Source organism: Muscardinus avellanarius (assembly GCF_963383645.1).
Source record: "Muscardinus avellanarius genome assembly, chromosome: 8".
Taxonomy (NCBI): domain Eukaryota; kingdom Metazoa; phylum Chordata; class Mammalia; order Rodentia; family Gliridae; genus Muscardinus; species Muscardinus avellanarius.
In genome coordinates, this window is record NC_137794.1 from 3407101 (window position 1) to 3422361 (window position 15261).

A 15261-nucleotide genomic window follows, 5' to 3' on the forward strand; every position below is an offset into this window, starting at 1 on the left:
AACCCATGGAAGGGTTGGGATATAGCTCTGGTAAAGCACTTACCTAGCATGTTTGAGGCCCTAGGTGTTATCACCAGGATAAAGAAAAAATAAGAGAGAGAAATAGAGGAGGAAGAGGAAGGGGAGAAGAAAAAGGAGGAGGAGGAGGAGGAGGAGGAGGAGGAGGAGGAGGAGGAGGAGGAGGAGGAGAAAGGAAGGAAGGAAAAAAAACCTCCGCGGGGCATTCTCCAATTGTTAGGAGAATTTCTGCTGCAGTAAATATTAAATCCACTTTTCTGAAATCCTATGGGCCTGTGACAATGCGTTTCTTGGTTTCCCTGGCTATCTTTTTGGTTCTTTGGGAGCTTCTCATCCTTTGTGTGCCTGTTAGTTTGCCTCGGATACTTTCAAAAATTACAAAAATAAATAGAAATGTCAAAATAAAGTTTATAAAGAAGATGGACTTTACCTTAGAGAAGACCTGAGGCAGAAATTCTGGCCGGTATGTAACAAATGTAAAGAGTGCTGAGACATTAGTGAGGACGCAGGAAAGAATGAGGGGATCCTTGGTGTCAAAGCTCAGGACCATTTGCAATAGCTCTATTCCATCATTAACTGGAATGTCCTACAAAAGAAACAAAAAGGTCTGCTCACATGGATGCCATGACTTACAAAGAAATCACTTCTACTAAATTTCCCTTAGGCACTAGATTAGAGACACATTATATGGTTAACATATGCAATTTTATATATTGCCTTTTAATTTTCAGCACTACCCTATGTGACTAAAGAATTTTGTTGAGCCAGGCCTGGTGGTGCACACTTGTAATCCCTGTACTTGGGAGGCTGAGACATGAGGATCGCAGGTTGAGCACAATGCTTCAACAGCGTAGTGAGGCTCTCAGCAACCCAGAGAGACCTTGATTCAAAATAAAATATAAGAGATTGGGGTATACCTCACTGGTAGAATGCCTCTGTGTTAAATTCCCAGTACCACCACCACCACCACCACAACAAAAGAAACAGGCTTCTTCTATGGATATCAGTCTCATCCATATTTGCTGTAAATACTGTTCCAAGTCTGCGCGCGCGCGTGTGTGTGTGTGTGTGGGGGGTACTGGGAGGTGGAACACAGGGGCTTTCTACTTCTGGGCTACATCCCAGCCCTATTTTATATTTTATTTGGAAACAGGGTCTCACTAAATAGCTGAGGCTGGTGGCTTTGAACCTGCGTGATCCTCTGGTCTCAGCCTTCCAAGCGCTGGGATTACAAGTGTGCGCCACCACACCTGGTCCAAATCTGCTTTTTAAAATTTGTTTTAGCCAGGCGTGGTGGCACACGCTTGGAAGGCTCAGACAGAAGGATTGCACAGGTTAGAAGCCAGCCTCACTTACTGAGTAAGGCTCTAAGTAACTTAGTAAGACCCTGTTTCCAAATAAAATATATATATAAAAGGTCTGGGAGTACAGCCTGGAGATAGATAGCCTCTGGGTTCCACCCCTAGTACCACCACCACCCCCCCCAAAAAAAAAATAAATAAAAAATAAATAAGATTTGTTTTAGCCAGGTGTGGTAGTGAAGCTTGTAATCTCAGTACTTGGGAGGCTGAGACAGAAGGACTGCAAATCTGCGGCCAACTCTAGTAACTTAGCGAGGCCTTCTTAGTTTCTGTTTTTCAAACGGAGTCTCACTAGGTTGCTGAGACTCCCACTACTTGCTGAAGCTGTCCTCAAGCCTGTGATCCTCCTCTTTCAGCCTCCCTTGTACTGGGATTACAGGTGTGCACCACCACGCCCAGCTCTATTTGTTTTTCTTTCCAACCGTCTTGACACCTATCGATTTCCTTTTTTTTTTTGTTGTTGTTGTTGTTGGTATTGGGAGTTGAACCCAGGGGCATTATACTCCCAGACCTATTTTTTATTCTTTGTTTTGAAACAGGGTCTCTCTTTTTGTGTGATCTTAGGAATTGAACCCAGAGGTATTCAACCTCTGAGCTATAACCCCAGACTGATTTTATTTCTTAATTGGAAACAGGGTCTCACTAAGTTGCTAAGAGTCTCACTAAAATGCTGAGGCTGTCCTTGAACCTGCAATCTTCCAGTTTCATCCTCCCAATTGTGCCAAGCATGCGCCACTACACCAAGCTTGAAACAAGGGTCTAAGTTGCAGAGGGCCTCACTAAGTAGCTGAGGCTGGCTGTGAACCTGTGATCCTCCTGTCTCAGCCTCCCATGTGCTGGGGTTACAGGTCTGCGCCACCATGCCTGTGCCAAGTAGGCACATTCCTCCTTTCAAATACTGCCACTCCGCCAATATGCTTAAAGATAAATACTAGACAAACTCTAATCATTTCATTCTCTTGCAAGATCAAGATCATATGTTTATATCTATTAAAGGTGTTTAACTTAAATGTCAGGGAAAAAAATAGGCTACTTCCCTTGACTTGATAAGGGGTTTTCTTGACACACCTCATTTCTCTATTATGTAAGTGGAACCCTGACTTATAAAATATCCAACTTAATAGAAAACAGAAGTCAAGTAGGGTTTTTCACCTACATTTTGGGACAAATTCAGAATGTTATGATTTCAAAATAAAGTGAATCACTGTAAAAGCAGAGTAAGAACTGGGTGTGGTGGCACATGTCTATAATTCCAGTACTTGGGAGGGTGAAACAGGAGGATCACAGGTTTAAAGCCAGCCTAAGCAACTTAATGAGACTGTTTCAAAATAAAAAAGGACTAGGAGAGTAGGTCAGAGATAGAATGGCTCAAAACCACACACACACACATACACGCACACACACACAACCAGATGAAGGTAATCACCCTGAGGTCTACTTAATTAAGTAGATCTCATGTCCCTCAGAGGAAAAACAAACAAAAACTCACAAAAAACAACAAGCAAACACTATATTTTCATGGGACTCAGAGATATTTTAGAACTTCCCTCAAATACACCAAGACTCAATGGCTAATACAGCGTGTGCTATAATCCAATTAATTGTTGCTTCAGCTGAGGTAAATTTATAAGAGAAGGGTAAAAGGTGACATGAACTACAGAAAAACAAGTCTGTGTATTCATTGTTATTCAGGGAAAAGGAAGAGTGATCAGTCAACGTGAACCTGCTGGTTGGCCTGTCTTAAACTGAAAAGGAAGCTCTATGACAACCTCGTCTCAGTCTCCATCACTGTTCTCCCTGTAGTAGATACCCAACCTGTGGCTCCCGGTACTGCTGGGATCAACTTACCATCCTCTCCACAGGACAGGGAATGCTGTAGGGCTCAGAGTCAGAGGCACCGAATTTTAACCTCAGCGCTGCCATTTACTGGCAGTTTGAACTTGAGTATGTTATTTAATCTCTCTAAATTTCAATTTCCTCTTCTATAAAATACACACCCACAGATTTTCCTATCCCTCTACCAATTTACAAAAGATGGGAATTATGTAGTCAGCATGGAAAAGCTACTTACTTCTTTTTCTAGTGTTCGAAACATCTGGTTGATCACACTTTCCAGAAAGAAGGTCATGGCCTCCCAATGCACGAATGAAGGCGAGAAGATGGAGCAGAGGCCACTGTCTATTGTTCCAGCTGTAAGAGAACAGGCTGCTGAGACACACCAACACTGTTTTTGTTTTTGGTACTGGGATTGGATCTAGAGGCATGCTACCTGCAAGCTCTGCACCCTAGCCTGACTTTATTTCTTAATTTGGAAACAGGGTCTCATCAGGTTTTTGAGTCTTTCTATGTTGCCAAGGCTAGCTTTGAACTTGAGAGTCTCCTGTCTCAGCCTCCAAGGTACTGAGATTACAAGCATGCACCACCACACCTGCACGATCTAACCTTTTAACGTGAGCAGAGAGACCATGTGCAGGGCTCCTGCTTCTAAAAATGAACTATGTGAATTCACCCATATAAACTGTGCTGTTGAGAATGGGCACGTAAGCATCAAGCGGTGCCTGGCCCAATAGAGGCGCTTGGTAATACTAACTTTCCCCTCCTCCCACTTTAAAACCCATTCACGAGAATTCAAATAATAAAGATATTTAAGACCACAAGAATTCTTTCAACAGAGAAACGATTGCTACGAAATCCTGTGTCACAAGAGCCTCAGGACAGGCTAGGGCTACGCCTAGTGAACGGCACCACCCTCTGTGTGGAGATGTTACCAGAGCGCAGCAATGCAAGAGCAAGAGCAAGGCGCCAAGAAAGCGACGGGCTCACTTCCTCGCTCCATCCGCGCTGCCACTGACTAGCTTCGCTGGGGCACACGGACACTTTCAAGATACCCGATGTCACCAGGCATGGCGGTGCCCGCTTGTAATACCAGCACTTGGGAGGCTAAAAAGAGGACAGGAGGATCACAGGTTCACAGCCACCCTCAGCTGCTTAGTGAGGCCCTTTGCAACTTAGTGACACCCTGTTTCTAAATAAAGCCTACAGCCGGGCAGCTTGTAAATTCCGCGTTTGGGAGGTGGAGACAGGAGAATCACGCAGGCTTGAAGTCAGCCACGCTGGCTTGAGAGACCCTGTTTAAAAAGTATAACATAGGTCTGGGAGTGTAGCCCAGACGTAGAAGGGCTTCTAGGAACCCCAGTACCACCAAAAATAAAAAATAAAAAAACCCTAAAAAATATGGCTTTGGGGTGTAGCACAGAAGTAGAATGCCCCTGGGTTCAATCAACAACAACAACAACAACAACAACAACAACAACAACAACAACAACACAACCAAACAAAAACCCAGCTGTAAAAGACATCCAGAGTTGATTATAAGTAGTATGCAATTGAATGTTAATTCCCACAAAGGTTAAACATTTGGTCTACTTGGAAACGGAGATTTTCTAAATAGTGACTTGCACTACTAGTTAATTTACTGTTTCCTGCTTTGTCAATCCTGTCACGTACAAAACACATTAATGAGTAGAGAGAAGTTAACTGACTGATTCATTTGGGTAGAAGGAGGTTCTAAGGTGTCTGGAAAATACAGGAAAGCCCAATACTTTTCCTGCTATGCTTAACAGGAGATTCTTCCTGAACTTAGGAATAGTGCCATGCATACGTGGTTGAAAAGTTCTCAAAACTTATGTCTAGACAAGCAATTATTAAGATATGAAGTAACAAAACCAACAACAAACAACGAACTGACATTTAGAAAAATAAAACGAAGGCAAAGCTTACATCTATATGGACTGGCCTTATCTAACAGATCTACAATGCAGTATAGGTTATCTGGTCTGGGGGAGCAAATGAAAACGCTAGCTCCACAGAATGGATTAGGCAGCAAACACAGCTCTCTTATTAGTATATTTTCCTGACCCGTGACTCAGGTTTATTTCCTACGTACACTTTTTGATACATTACTTCATTAATCTTTAATAATGAAAAAAACAAAAAACAACAAAAAAAAAACTTACAGTTCACAGACCCAGCTTCAGCAGAACTGGACAACTGATACTTGAGCCACTCCCCCGCCATCTGGAAGCCAGTCTTGGGATCCAGGCGACAGGCCAGCCTCATCACCTCTCCTTGCTGGGCTCGGGAGGCTGCGGGAAAGGATGGGACTTGGTAACTGGCATACAGCAGGTGCTTAGTTAATGCTGATTCACTTACCCACCCCAGGGGGATTTTCAAAGAAAATGTTTTGTGGACTTGTGTTTTGACAGTTTTGCTAAGCTAATCAATCTAGGAAAAAAGAAAAAAGATTTCTGAAAGCTGTCCTACCCTAAATGTTATAAGTAGAAAACTAAAATTGGGTTCCCATTTCTATTGGAATTAAAAGAAAATCAGATCGTGGCATGGTGGTGCATGCCAGTAGTCCCAGTACTTGGGAGGCTGAGACAGGAGGATCACAGGTTTAAAGCCAGCTTCAGCAACTCAGTGAGGCTCACATCAACATAGTGAGACCCTATTGCCAAGTAAAAAATAAAAATAGGGCTGGGGACGTAGAGCTCGGAATGCTCCTTGGTTCAATTCCCAGCAAAACACACACACACACACACACACACACACACACACACACACACACACACACACGAAAATCAGGTTGGTAAGAATGTAGTTCCTCAAATTTTTAAATTTTGTTCACACAAAAACCTGTACACAAATGGTCACCACAGCATTATTCATAAGTCAAAAGGTGAAAATAAATCAAATGTCAATTAACTGACAGATTAATGAAATGTGGCATATATATACAATGAGATATTATTAGCATTTAAAAATAAAGTATTGATACATGCTACAACATAGTTGAATCTTAAAAATATTATGCTAAGTGAAAGAGAACGGTCACAAAAGATTGTACATTAAGATTCTGAGCCAGGAGTGGTGGTGCATGCCTGTAATTCCAGTACTTGAGAGACTAAGACAGGAAGATCCCAGGTTTGCAGCCAGCTTCTCTAACTTAGTAAGGCTCTAGGCAATTTAGTGAGACTATTTAAAAATAAACTGAGCTGGAGATATAGCTCAGAGGTAGAATGCCTCTAGGTTCAATTCAAGATACAAAAAAAAAAAAATTCTGTTTTTATGAAATGTTCAGATGAGGCAAAATATAGAGAAAAAAGGAGATTAATAGTTGTCTAGGGATTTAAGGATGAAGAGACTGGTTCATAATTCTTAATAAATTCAGAGTTTCAGGAGTTATAAAGATATTCTAAAATTCATTTGTGGTGACGATTGTACAAACGTGTGAATATTTTAAAGCAACTGTTATATAAGTGGGCAGAGTATATGGTAAATTATTTTTATCTTGATAAAGTTATTTTAAAAAGAAAGAAGCTGAGCATGGTGGTTCATGACTATAATACTAGTACTTGGGAGGCTGAAATGGGAGGATTACAGGTTCAATACCAGCCTTAGCAACTTAGTGAGACTCTTGGCAACCTAGTGAGAACCCTCTTTTCAGAACAAAAAATAAAAAAGGGTTGAGCGAGTAGTTCAGAGGTAAAATGCCTCTGGGTTCAATCCCATACAAAAGAGGGGGGGGGGGAAAAGCAAAGCAGGCTATAGAAACCTTGGAACACAATTAGGACACCAGAATACACTGGATCTTTCCACTCCTTCTGAGAAGAAAAACCTCAATGGTAAGATGGTATTTAATTAATTAATTAATTAATTTAGTGGTACTGGGGATGGAACCCAGGGGCACTCTAACTTCGAGCTACACCCCCAACCCTATTTTTTAGTTCCTTGTGGAGGGCCTAAGTAGCTGAGGCTGGCCACAAACCAGGATCCTTCTGTCTCAGCCTCCCAAATGCTGGGATTACAAGCGTGCGCCACTATGTTTGGCTCTGGTATTTAATTCTAAGTATGAAAAAAATTCAAGAGTATCTTGAGTATGGTTACTGTCGTTAAGCATGAGTGTTCAAATTCTTGCATCAGTGTATTAATTGGGTGAAAAGAGAAAATATACTGTTAAAATCAGTCCCCGCAGCCTTCTGATGAGAAGTTAAATTTTATCAGGTGGCCATCCAGACTTGGAATCTTTAATAAGAACACCAACTGCAGCCAGGTATGGTGGCACATGCTTATTATCCCAGTGCTTGGGAGGCTGAGACAGGAGGCTCGCACAGGTTTGAAGGCAGCCTCAGCTACTTAGTGAGGCTCTCAGCAACTTAGTGAGACCCTGTTTCTAAATAAAATATAAAATAGGTCTGGGAGTGTAGCCTGGAGGTAGAAAGTCCCTGGGTTCCATTCCCAGTACCACAAACAAAACAAAACAAAAGAAACCAACTGCCATGCACAATGATTTATACAGCTGGTACACCACTTACAGTTGAAGAAAGCATTGAAGTCTTCATCACTATCAAAATCAAATCGAGAATATTCACAGCTAGGACTGTCTGTCTTAGAAGGAAAGCCCATCTGGAAAGAGAAAGGCAGTTAGGGTAGAAGACGGAAGCAAAACTAAGAGTGCTTGAAGTCAAGGAACCCAAGGACTAAAGGGAGTTAAAGCTTGTGTGAGATATTTCATAACTAGCTACCTCTCTTCTACCCCAAACCTACAGTTTGCTCCCATCTCCAATATTCCCAAGAGTGGTAGAAAACACTTTTAGTTGCTACCCTCTTCCAAGTTACTTAGGGAGAATTAAATTCTGGGATTTGTTTAGGGTCTATGAAGACATCCCAAGACAAAATAATTCACCACACAATAAGTAAGAAAAATACTGACAACTACCTGTTTGGCATTAGGCGCTGCACACTGGGAATAAATGTGGTGAACTACACGTCTTATTAAAAACATGCTAAAGGCCATAGTCGTGGTAGATAATTAGAATACTGTATGTGTCGAGTTATTTGAGCAAAAAATGGTGACACTGATGGGTCCCATGCTCTTGTTTTCCAAATCAAGATGAAGAGTCTGTCAGCTACAAAAGCTCTTAGCAGCTCCCGAGCTCCCAGAGGACTCACAATCAAGTTCCTACCGAGGGAGGAACAATCTTTGTTCCCACTCTTGCTGCCTGTTTATTCACCCTCCTGACTTTGCACCTGACCTTGGAAACGATCGCTAGGTGTCACCTCCTTTTAGAACCTTCCCACCTCCACTTGCCTACGTACTTCCAAAGCATTCTGCCAAATTCCTGAAGAGCATCTATCAATCTGCAGGGTCACTATTGTTTTCCTAGTGTCTAGACCAGTACTTGGTATGTAAGTGCTCTAAAATATGCGAGAGCAATTATAATAACCAGTATGGATTGCTTTCTCCCTGAAGAATAAGAAAATTTGCCCAAGGAAGAAATATCAGTGACCAGTACAGGGCTGCTAATGATGCCAAGGTCTGACTGTGTGTATTCACCCACACCGCAGGGTTTGATTCCTGTCATATACCTTGACCAAGTTAGTCATAGAGGCACGAAGATACTTCGGTATTATTGCTAATAGCAAAGGATCACGAGATAGAATCTCATGCCTGAACAGGGCGCCCCATGTCATCTGAGTTGAAGAGCGCAGAAACTAAAATAAAAAAAATAAACAAAATGTTAAAGACTTGTATTCTATATAACTAACATTATCACGTAGCCATGCAGTTATCAACTATATTTTTCAGAGAAATAATTCTCTTTAGCACTTTGAAATCACCTCTACTTCAGTGCATCCCTGTTAATAGGACAGGCCGGTGGTCAGGTATAATTCCTGAAGTGTGGGCTGAACTACCACTTTCTCTTATATGCAAAAAAAGAATACTAGAATCTTAGTGTGACAGAAGAAAACCCACTAACTGATGACATTAATTTTATAATAAGATAATTAATCAGCCGGGCGTGGTGGCACACGCTTATAATCCCAGCATTTGGAAGGCTGAGACCGGAGGACCACGGTTTGAGGACAGCCTCAGTTACTACACTTAATGAGGCTCTTTGGAACTCAGTGAGACCCTGTTTCAAAATAAAGAATAAAAAATAGGGCTGGGGATGTAGCGCGGAGGTAGAATGCCCCTGGGTTCCATCCCCAGCACTGCCAAAAGAAAAAAAAAAATACAAAAACAAATAAAAATGATATAATTAATCAAATCTTTTTGTTTAAAGTCTTTTGAATAAGACAGGCATAGTGGCAAATACCTATAATCTTAGTAACTGGAAGGCTAAGACAGGAGGTTCACAGGTTCAAGGCCAGCCTCAACAATTTAGTGAGGCCCCCAGGAACTTAATGAGACCCTGTTCCAAAGTAAAAATATATAGCAGGGTATGGTGGTGTATGCCTGTAATTCCAGTACTTGGGAGGCCGAGACAGGAGAATTGCAGATTCAAGGACAGCCTCAGCAGGTAGCACTGACCTAGTGAGATCTTGTATTAAAAATAAAAATAAAACAGGGCTGGGGTGTAGCTGGAAAAGAAAGCCCCTGGCCTCAACCTCAAGTCAGTGTCTGTCTGTCTGTCTGTCTGTCTGTCTCTCTCTCTCTCTCTCTCACACACACACACACACACACACACACACACACACACACACACTTAAAATTTTTATAAAAAGTAAAAAGTATTGGGCTAGGGAGCACACAGCTCAGGGGAAAAGTAATGGGATTCAATTCCCCACAAAAATCCCGAGTACTCAGTCACACCTCACTAAGCATTACCAGGCTACTACCCAGGGGGGCTGCTCACCTACCGCAATGTGTGGCTCTGGGAGAAGACCCAGTAATTCTCCTAATGAGATGATCCCTATGGCATTCTCTAGGGCCTAAAGAGTCACATTTTATTTATTTATTTATTTTGGTAGTACTGGGGATGGAACCCAGGGGCCTTCTACCTCTGGGCTACACTCCCAGACCTATTTTATATTTTATTTGGAAACAGGGTCTCTTAAGCCAGCCGAGGCTGGCTTCAAACCTGCGTGATCCTCCTGTCTCCGTCTCACAAGCGCGGGGATTACAAGCGTGCGCCACCACGCCCAGCAGGAGTCACATCATAAATAGGAGGTACTAAGACTTAGGAGGTACTAAGACTTAAGGGCATAGTACTTGATTGTGGTTTACCTAATTAAAACGACCTGAAGTTATCTGCATAAAGTTTACCTGACTTGGGTGAGTTGTGAAAGCAAGAAAAGATTCCAGATATTTTCCAAAGTTCCCTGGTGTTTCTACATCAGAATCACCACCCTGTAGGAGAAAAAAGATATATTAGTCAGGCAGAGTGGCACACGTTTCTTAGTCTAGTAACTGGGAAGGCTGAGACAGGAGGATCACAAGTTTGCAGCCAGCCTCAGCTACTTAGTGAGGCTCTTAGCAACTTAGTGAGACCCTGTATCCAAATAAATTATAAAATAGGGCTGGGTGCATGGCCCGGAGGTAGAAAGCCCTGGGTTCCACCCCCCAGTACCACACACACACACACACACACACACACACACACACACAAATAAATAAATAAGCCGGGCATGGTAGCACACTTTTGTAATCCCCACACTCGGGAGGCTGAGACAAGAGGATCCCATAGATTCGAAGCCAGCCTCCGCTACTTAGTGAGGCTCTCAGCAACTTAGTGAGACCCTGTTTCCAAATAAAATATAAAATAGGTCTAAGAGTGTAGCCCGGAGGTAGAAAGCCCCTGGGTTCCACCCCCAGCACCACCAATAATAAACAAACAAACAAAATAAAGAACAAAAAGCTGGGCGTGGTGGCGCGCATTTGTAATTCCAGCATTTGGGAGGTTGAGACAGGAGGATTGCAGTTAGTGGACAGTCTCAGATACTACTTAGGCCCTTTGCAACTCAGTGAGATCCTGTTTCAAAATAAAGAATAAAAAATAGTGCTGGGGGTGTAGCTCAGTGGTAAGATCCCTCTGGGTTTCATCCCCAGTACTGGGGAAAAAAAAAAAAAAAAGACTAAAAATTAGTGGTGGCACATGCTTGTAATCTCAGCATTTAGGAGACTGGAGGATTGCGGTTCACAGACAGCCTGAGATACTTAGCAATGCCCTTTGCAACTCAGTGAGATCGTTTTAAAAAACAAAAAGACTAAAAAAAAAAAAAAAAAAAATAGGGCTAGGGGTGCAGCTCGAAGGTAGAATGCCTCTGGGTTCCATCCCTAGTACTACAAAAAAAAAAAAAAAAGGCTGGTGGGTGTAGCTTGGAGGTAGATTGCCCCTGAGGTTCCATTCCCAGTACCAATAAATAAATAAATAAATAAATAAATAAATAAATAAGATAAAATAACATTCCCTAATGGCAGATTTTTCAAGGTCAATCAGACTAAATAAAGCTTTCTTCTATGATCCAGTAACATTTCCTTTAGACTGGGAAGAGTATTTTAATTAAGCCATGTTTCTTGGGCCAACTTTAGAAAAACAGGCAGTGCAATCAGGAAACATATCCAATAAGTACCACATTTCACAAGAATGGCAACACTCATTTTATACACAACAGATGTGGCTGTTCGCTGCTGATATTAATAATGGGCTAGTTACATTTTTACCATTTAGCTGGGCGTGGTGGCGCATTCCTGTTACTGCAGTACTTGGGAGGCTGAGACATGAGGACCAAAGGTTTGAAGCTAGCCTCAGAAAGGAACTTAGGGAGACCCTGTTTCCAAATAAAAAAATAAGGCTGGGGATGTCGCTCAGAGGTAGAATGCCTCTGGGTTCAATCCTCAGCAACACACACACACACACACACACACACACACACACACACACACACACCACCATTAAATCCTTATTATGTTAAAATAACTTAATCTATAGAGTCATATGAAATAACCCACAGGCAATGTCCCATCAGGCTAACCCATTAATGAAATCTACAGATTCCTTTAAAAATACCATTTTCTAAATACTCTCCCCAAATAGCCTGAAACATTACAGAAAGTAGCCACTCACTTACCAGCAAGGCACACAGCTGACTGCCCAGAGCACACAGCACCTGACAGAGTCTCTTCAGAAAGACGTAGTGTTTTTCTACCAAGCCTCCTCCATCAGCAGTCCTGCACAATGAGAGAATAGTGTGAATCCAGAAAAGCAGTGGGATGCCCATTAAACGCAGCTGTCTGCTTTGTGCCTCACCATTCAAATACTGGCACACACACACACACACACACACACGCATACAGCAAGAAGTAACAAAAACCTTACACTGAAAGACTCAGAACCAGTCTTTGGTTCAGTGCAATCCTCTCTGTCACTGGACCCTCTAGTTCTGCGCACCACATCGTCCTCCATACTTGAGCATAACATTGTAAGCTTACTGCATGACTGCATGAAACATCGCAACTCCTTATGAGTAGACGCACAAAGACTCTGATACCCAGGGAAGACTTGGAGAGATCCCTCAGGAGCAGGTAACCATTCCTTGTTTCACCGAAAAAGTAAAAAGGACTAAAACAAAAATCAGACTGTGTCTCACTTTTCCGCATCATTTGGTTTGGGCCTACAGCCCTACAGAAACCAAACAGGTCTGCTAAATTAAAAAATTAAAATGTGTAGCCGGGTGTAGTGGTGCACACTTGTAATACCAGCACTTGGGAGGCTGAGACAGGAGGATCGCGTAGGTTCAAAGCCAGCCTCAGCTACTGAGTGAGGCTCTCAGCAATTTAGTGAGACCCTGTTTCCAAATAAATTATATAATAGGGCTGGGGGTGTATCCCAGGGGTAGAAAGCCCTGGGTTCCATCCCCAGTACCACAAAAAAATAAACAAATAAATAAAAAATGTAACTTATTTGGTGGCAAAACCTGACTTGAAAAGACATAGGACTATTCACTTAAGAGAAATGATTACAGATGTGAAGGGCAGCCATATTGGCCGGCACCGCAAAGCAGCATAATAGACTGCAGCGGCCTCAGGGTCAACACGCCCAGCAGTGATACTGAAGGTGGCACAATGCTACGGCTTCCACTGCAGGCTGTGGAACCTGATTCTCCGGATTTGGATCATATAGCTTTACTAACCGAGGGTGTGGTACGTGCCTACGGTGCAATGGAGGCAGGACACTTCAGGTGAATCTCATGGCCTCTACAGAACTACCAACTGGACCTAAGAAGCAGTGAGTACCGTGACTGCTCAAAAGATAAGCTATTCTCCTTAGAAAAGAAGGTCATAAAAAATGCAGTGTCACTGGCCAGAGATACTAAGTATGACACGTGCCTCACACACCTTTTCGCTAGTCATTGGGACCAAGAGTAAATGAAGAGGGTCAAAAGAGGGTGTCGCGACAACCTCAACTACATGCAATACACAGGTCTACCTGACTCTGTGGTAAGAAGCACATACCAGGAAATGCTTTCATATTTCCCAGCGCAAATGGATGAAAAGAGACAAAGCCATTACTTCAGCACACAGCATGTGTATCATGTACACATCTCTAACTTTTGCCTCCTCAGCCTCAGCACGCTGTGCATTGACTGTGTTGAGGAGAGCAGGGAGGAGCATCTGGGTCCGTGCACTCAGGATGGCCCGAGGACGGACGCTGGCCCAGAGAGCAAAACATCGTCAGGCTAGGGGCCAGGTGCTCAGAGGCCCAGCCAACACCAGAAGCAGAGGAAGAGTGCAGGAGCGCCGCTCTCTGAGAGTGTGAAGGTGAAGGCCTGGGTCAGGGGCCACAGCCTGTGTCCAGAAAAGTTTTCAAACAGCTTGAACAGTCCTTTTAAGATTGTCTGACTTTATCCATAAACACTGTTAACTAACTGCTGGCATTTATGTAGAAATTTAAAGCATATCCAAATAAGATATAAAAATGAAGGCATTAGAAAACACTGTAGGGCGAGGTGTGTGGCTCAGTGGTAGAGTCAGTGCTTAGGATGCCCTGGGTTCATCTCTAAACCAAACCAAACCAACCCCCAACATGCCACATCACACTGAAAGGTAAAAGATACTCACTGTGCAGCAGAAAGTATGTAATGCATGGCAACATCTCCAAATAAGACCATCAAGGGCTTGCGGTCTTCCAACTTGCCCTAGACCCAAGTTCAGGGAAACACAAGTCATTACATACTAACACTGAAAGCCTCAAAGTACTAACATCTTCTATAGGGCTACTGAACACCGGGAAAAAAGCCAAGTGTTTAAAATCAAGACTGGATAAAATTTATATTTTTAAATGTGCTGGGCAAGAATGCTAATACGATGAATGCTAATACGATAGCAAAGTAAATCACATCTGAAGATAACATTCTTATGGAGACAAGATTCACAGTCCCATTTGTTAGCCAAGACAATTTATGCCAGTAAAGCCACCATTTAAGATTCTTTGACATAACAATGAGCTTTAAACTTTAATATGACCTTTCTTTTTTGTGTGTGGAACTGGGGATTGGAACTCCTGGATTGAACCAGGAGCGGGGCATTCTTTTTTTTTTTTTTTGTGGTACTGGGGATGGAACTCACTGGTACTCTGCCTCGAGCTACACCCTCAGCCCAATTTTTTATTCTTTATTTTGAAACAGGGTCTCACTGAATTGCAGAGGGCCTCACTAAGTAGTGGAGGCTGCCCACGAACTGCAATCCTGCAGGCTCAGCCTCTCAAATGCTGGAATTACAAGTGTGTGCAACTACGCCTGGCTTCTCAGGAGCAGTCTATCGCTGAGCTACAGCCCTAGCCCTATTTATTCTTTATTTTGAAAGAGGGTCTCATTAAGTTGTACAGGGCCTCGATAAATTGCTGAGGCTGGCCACAAGCCTGTGATCCTCCTGTCTCAGCCTTCCAAGTACAGGATATTACAAGTGTGTGCCACCATGCCCAGCCTAATATTACTTTTATCTAAGTGCAAAGTGCCAAGAATCATGGCTGTTTAAAGAACAAAGTAGTCTGACAAATCTTCGTATGGTCTGTCAATGGACCCCTAGAATGTTGCAAAC

At 42.7% G+C, this 15261-nt stretch overlaps 1 protein-coding gene across 1 annotated transcript in view; it reads right to left on the reverse strand.

Annotated features, from left to right (window-relative positions):
* XPO5 (exportin 5) overlaps positions 1 to 15261 on the reverse strand; it is a gene marked incomplete at both ends in the record, with an annotated part of 45202 nt that overhangs the window by 19532 nt on the left and 10409 nt on the right. The window contains 8 exons of the mRNA XM_080700354.1: positions 449 to 604; positions 3451 to 3584; positions 5396 to 5524; positions 7754 to 7844; positions 8808 to 8933; positions 10489 to 10572; positions 12294 to 12393; positions 14284 to 14360. Of these exons, the coding sequence (XP_080556480.1) occupies positions 449 to 604; positions 3451 to 3584; positions 5396 to 5524; positions 7754 to 7844; positions 8808 to 8933; positions 10489 to 10572; positions 12294 to 12393; positions 14284 to 14360 (897 nt within the window). The remainder of the gene's footprint in view (positions 1 to 448; positions 605 to 3450; positions 3585 to 5395; positions 5525 to 7753; positions 7845 to 8807; positions 8934 to 10488; positions 10573 to 12293; positions 12394 to 14283; positions 14361 to 15261) is intronic.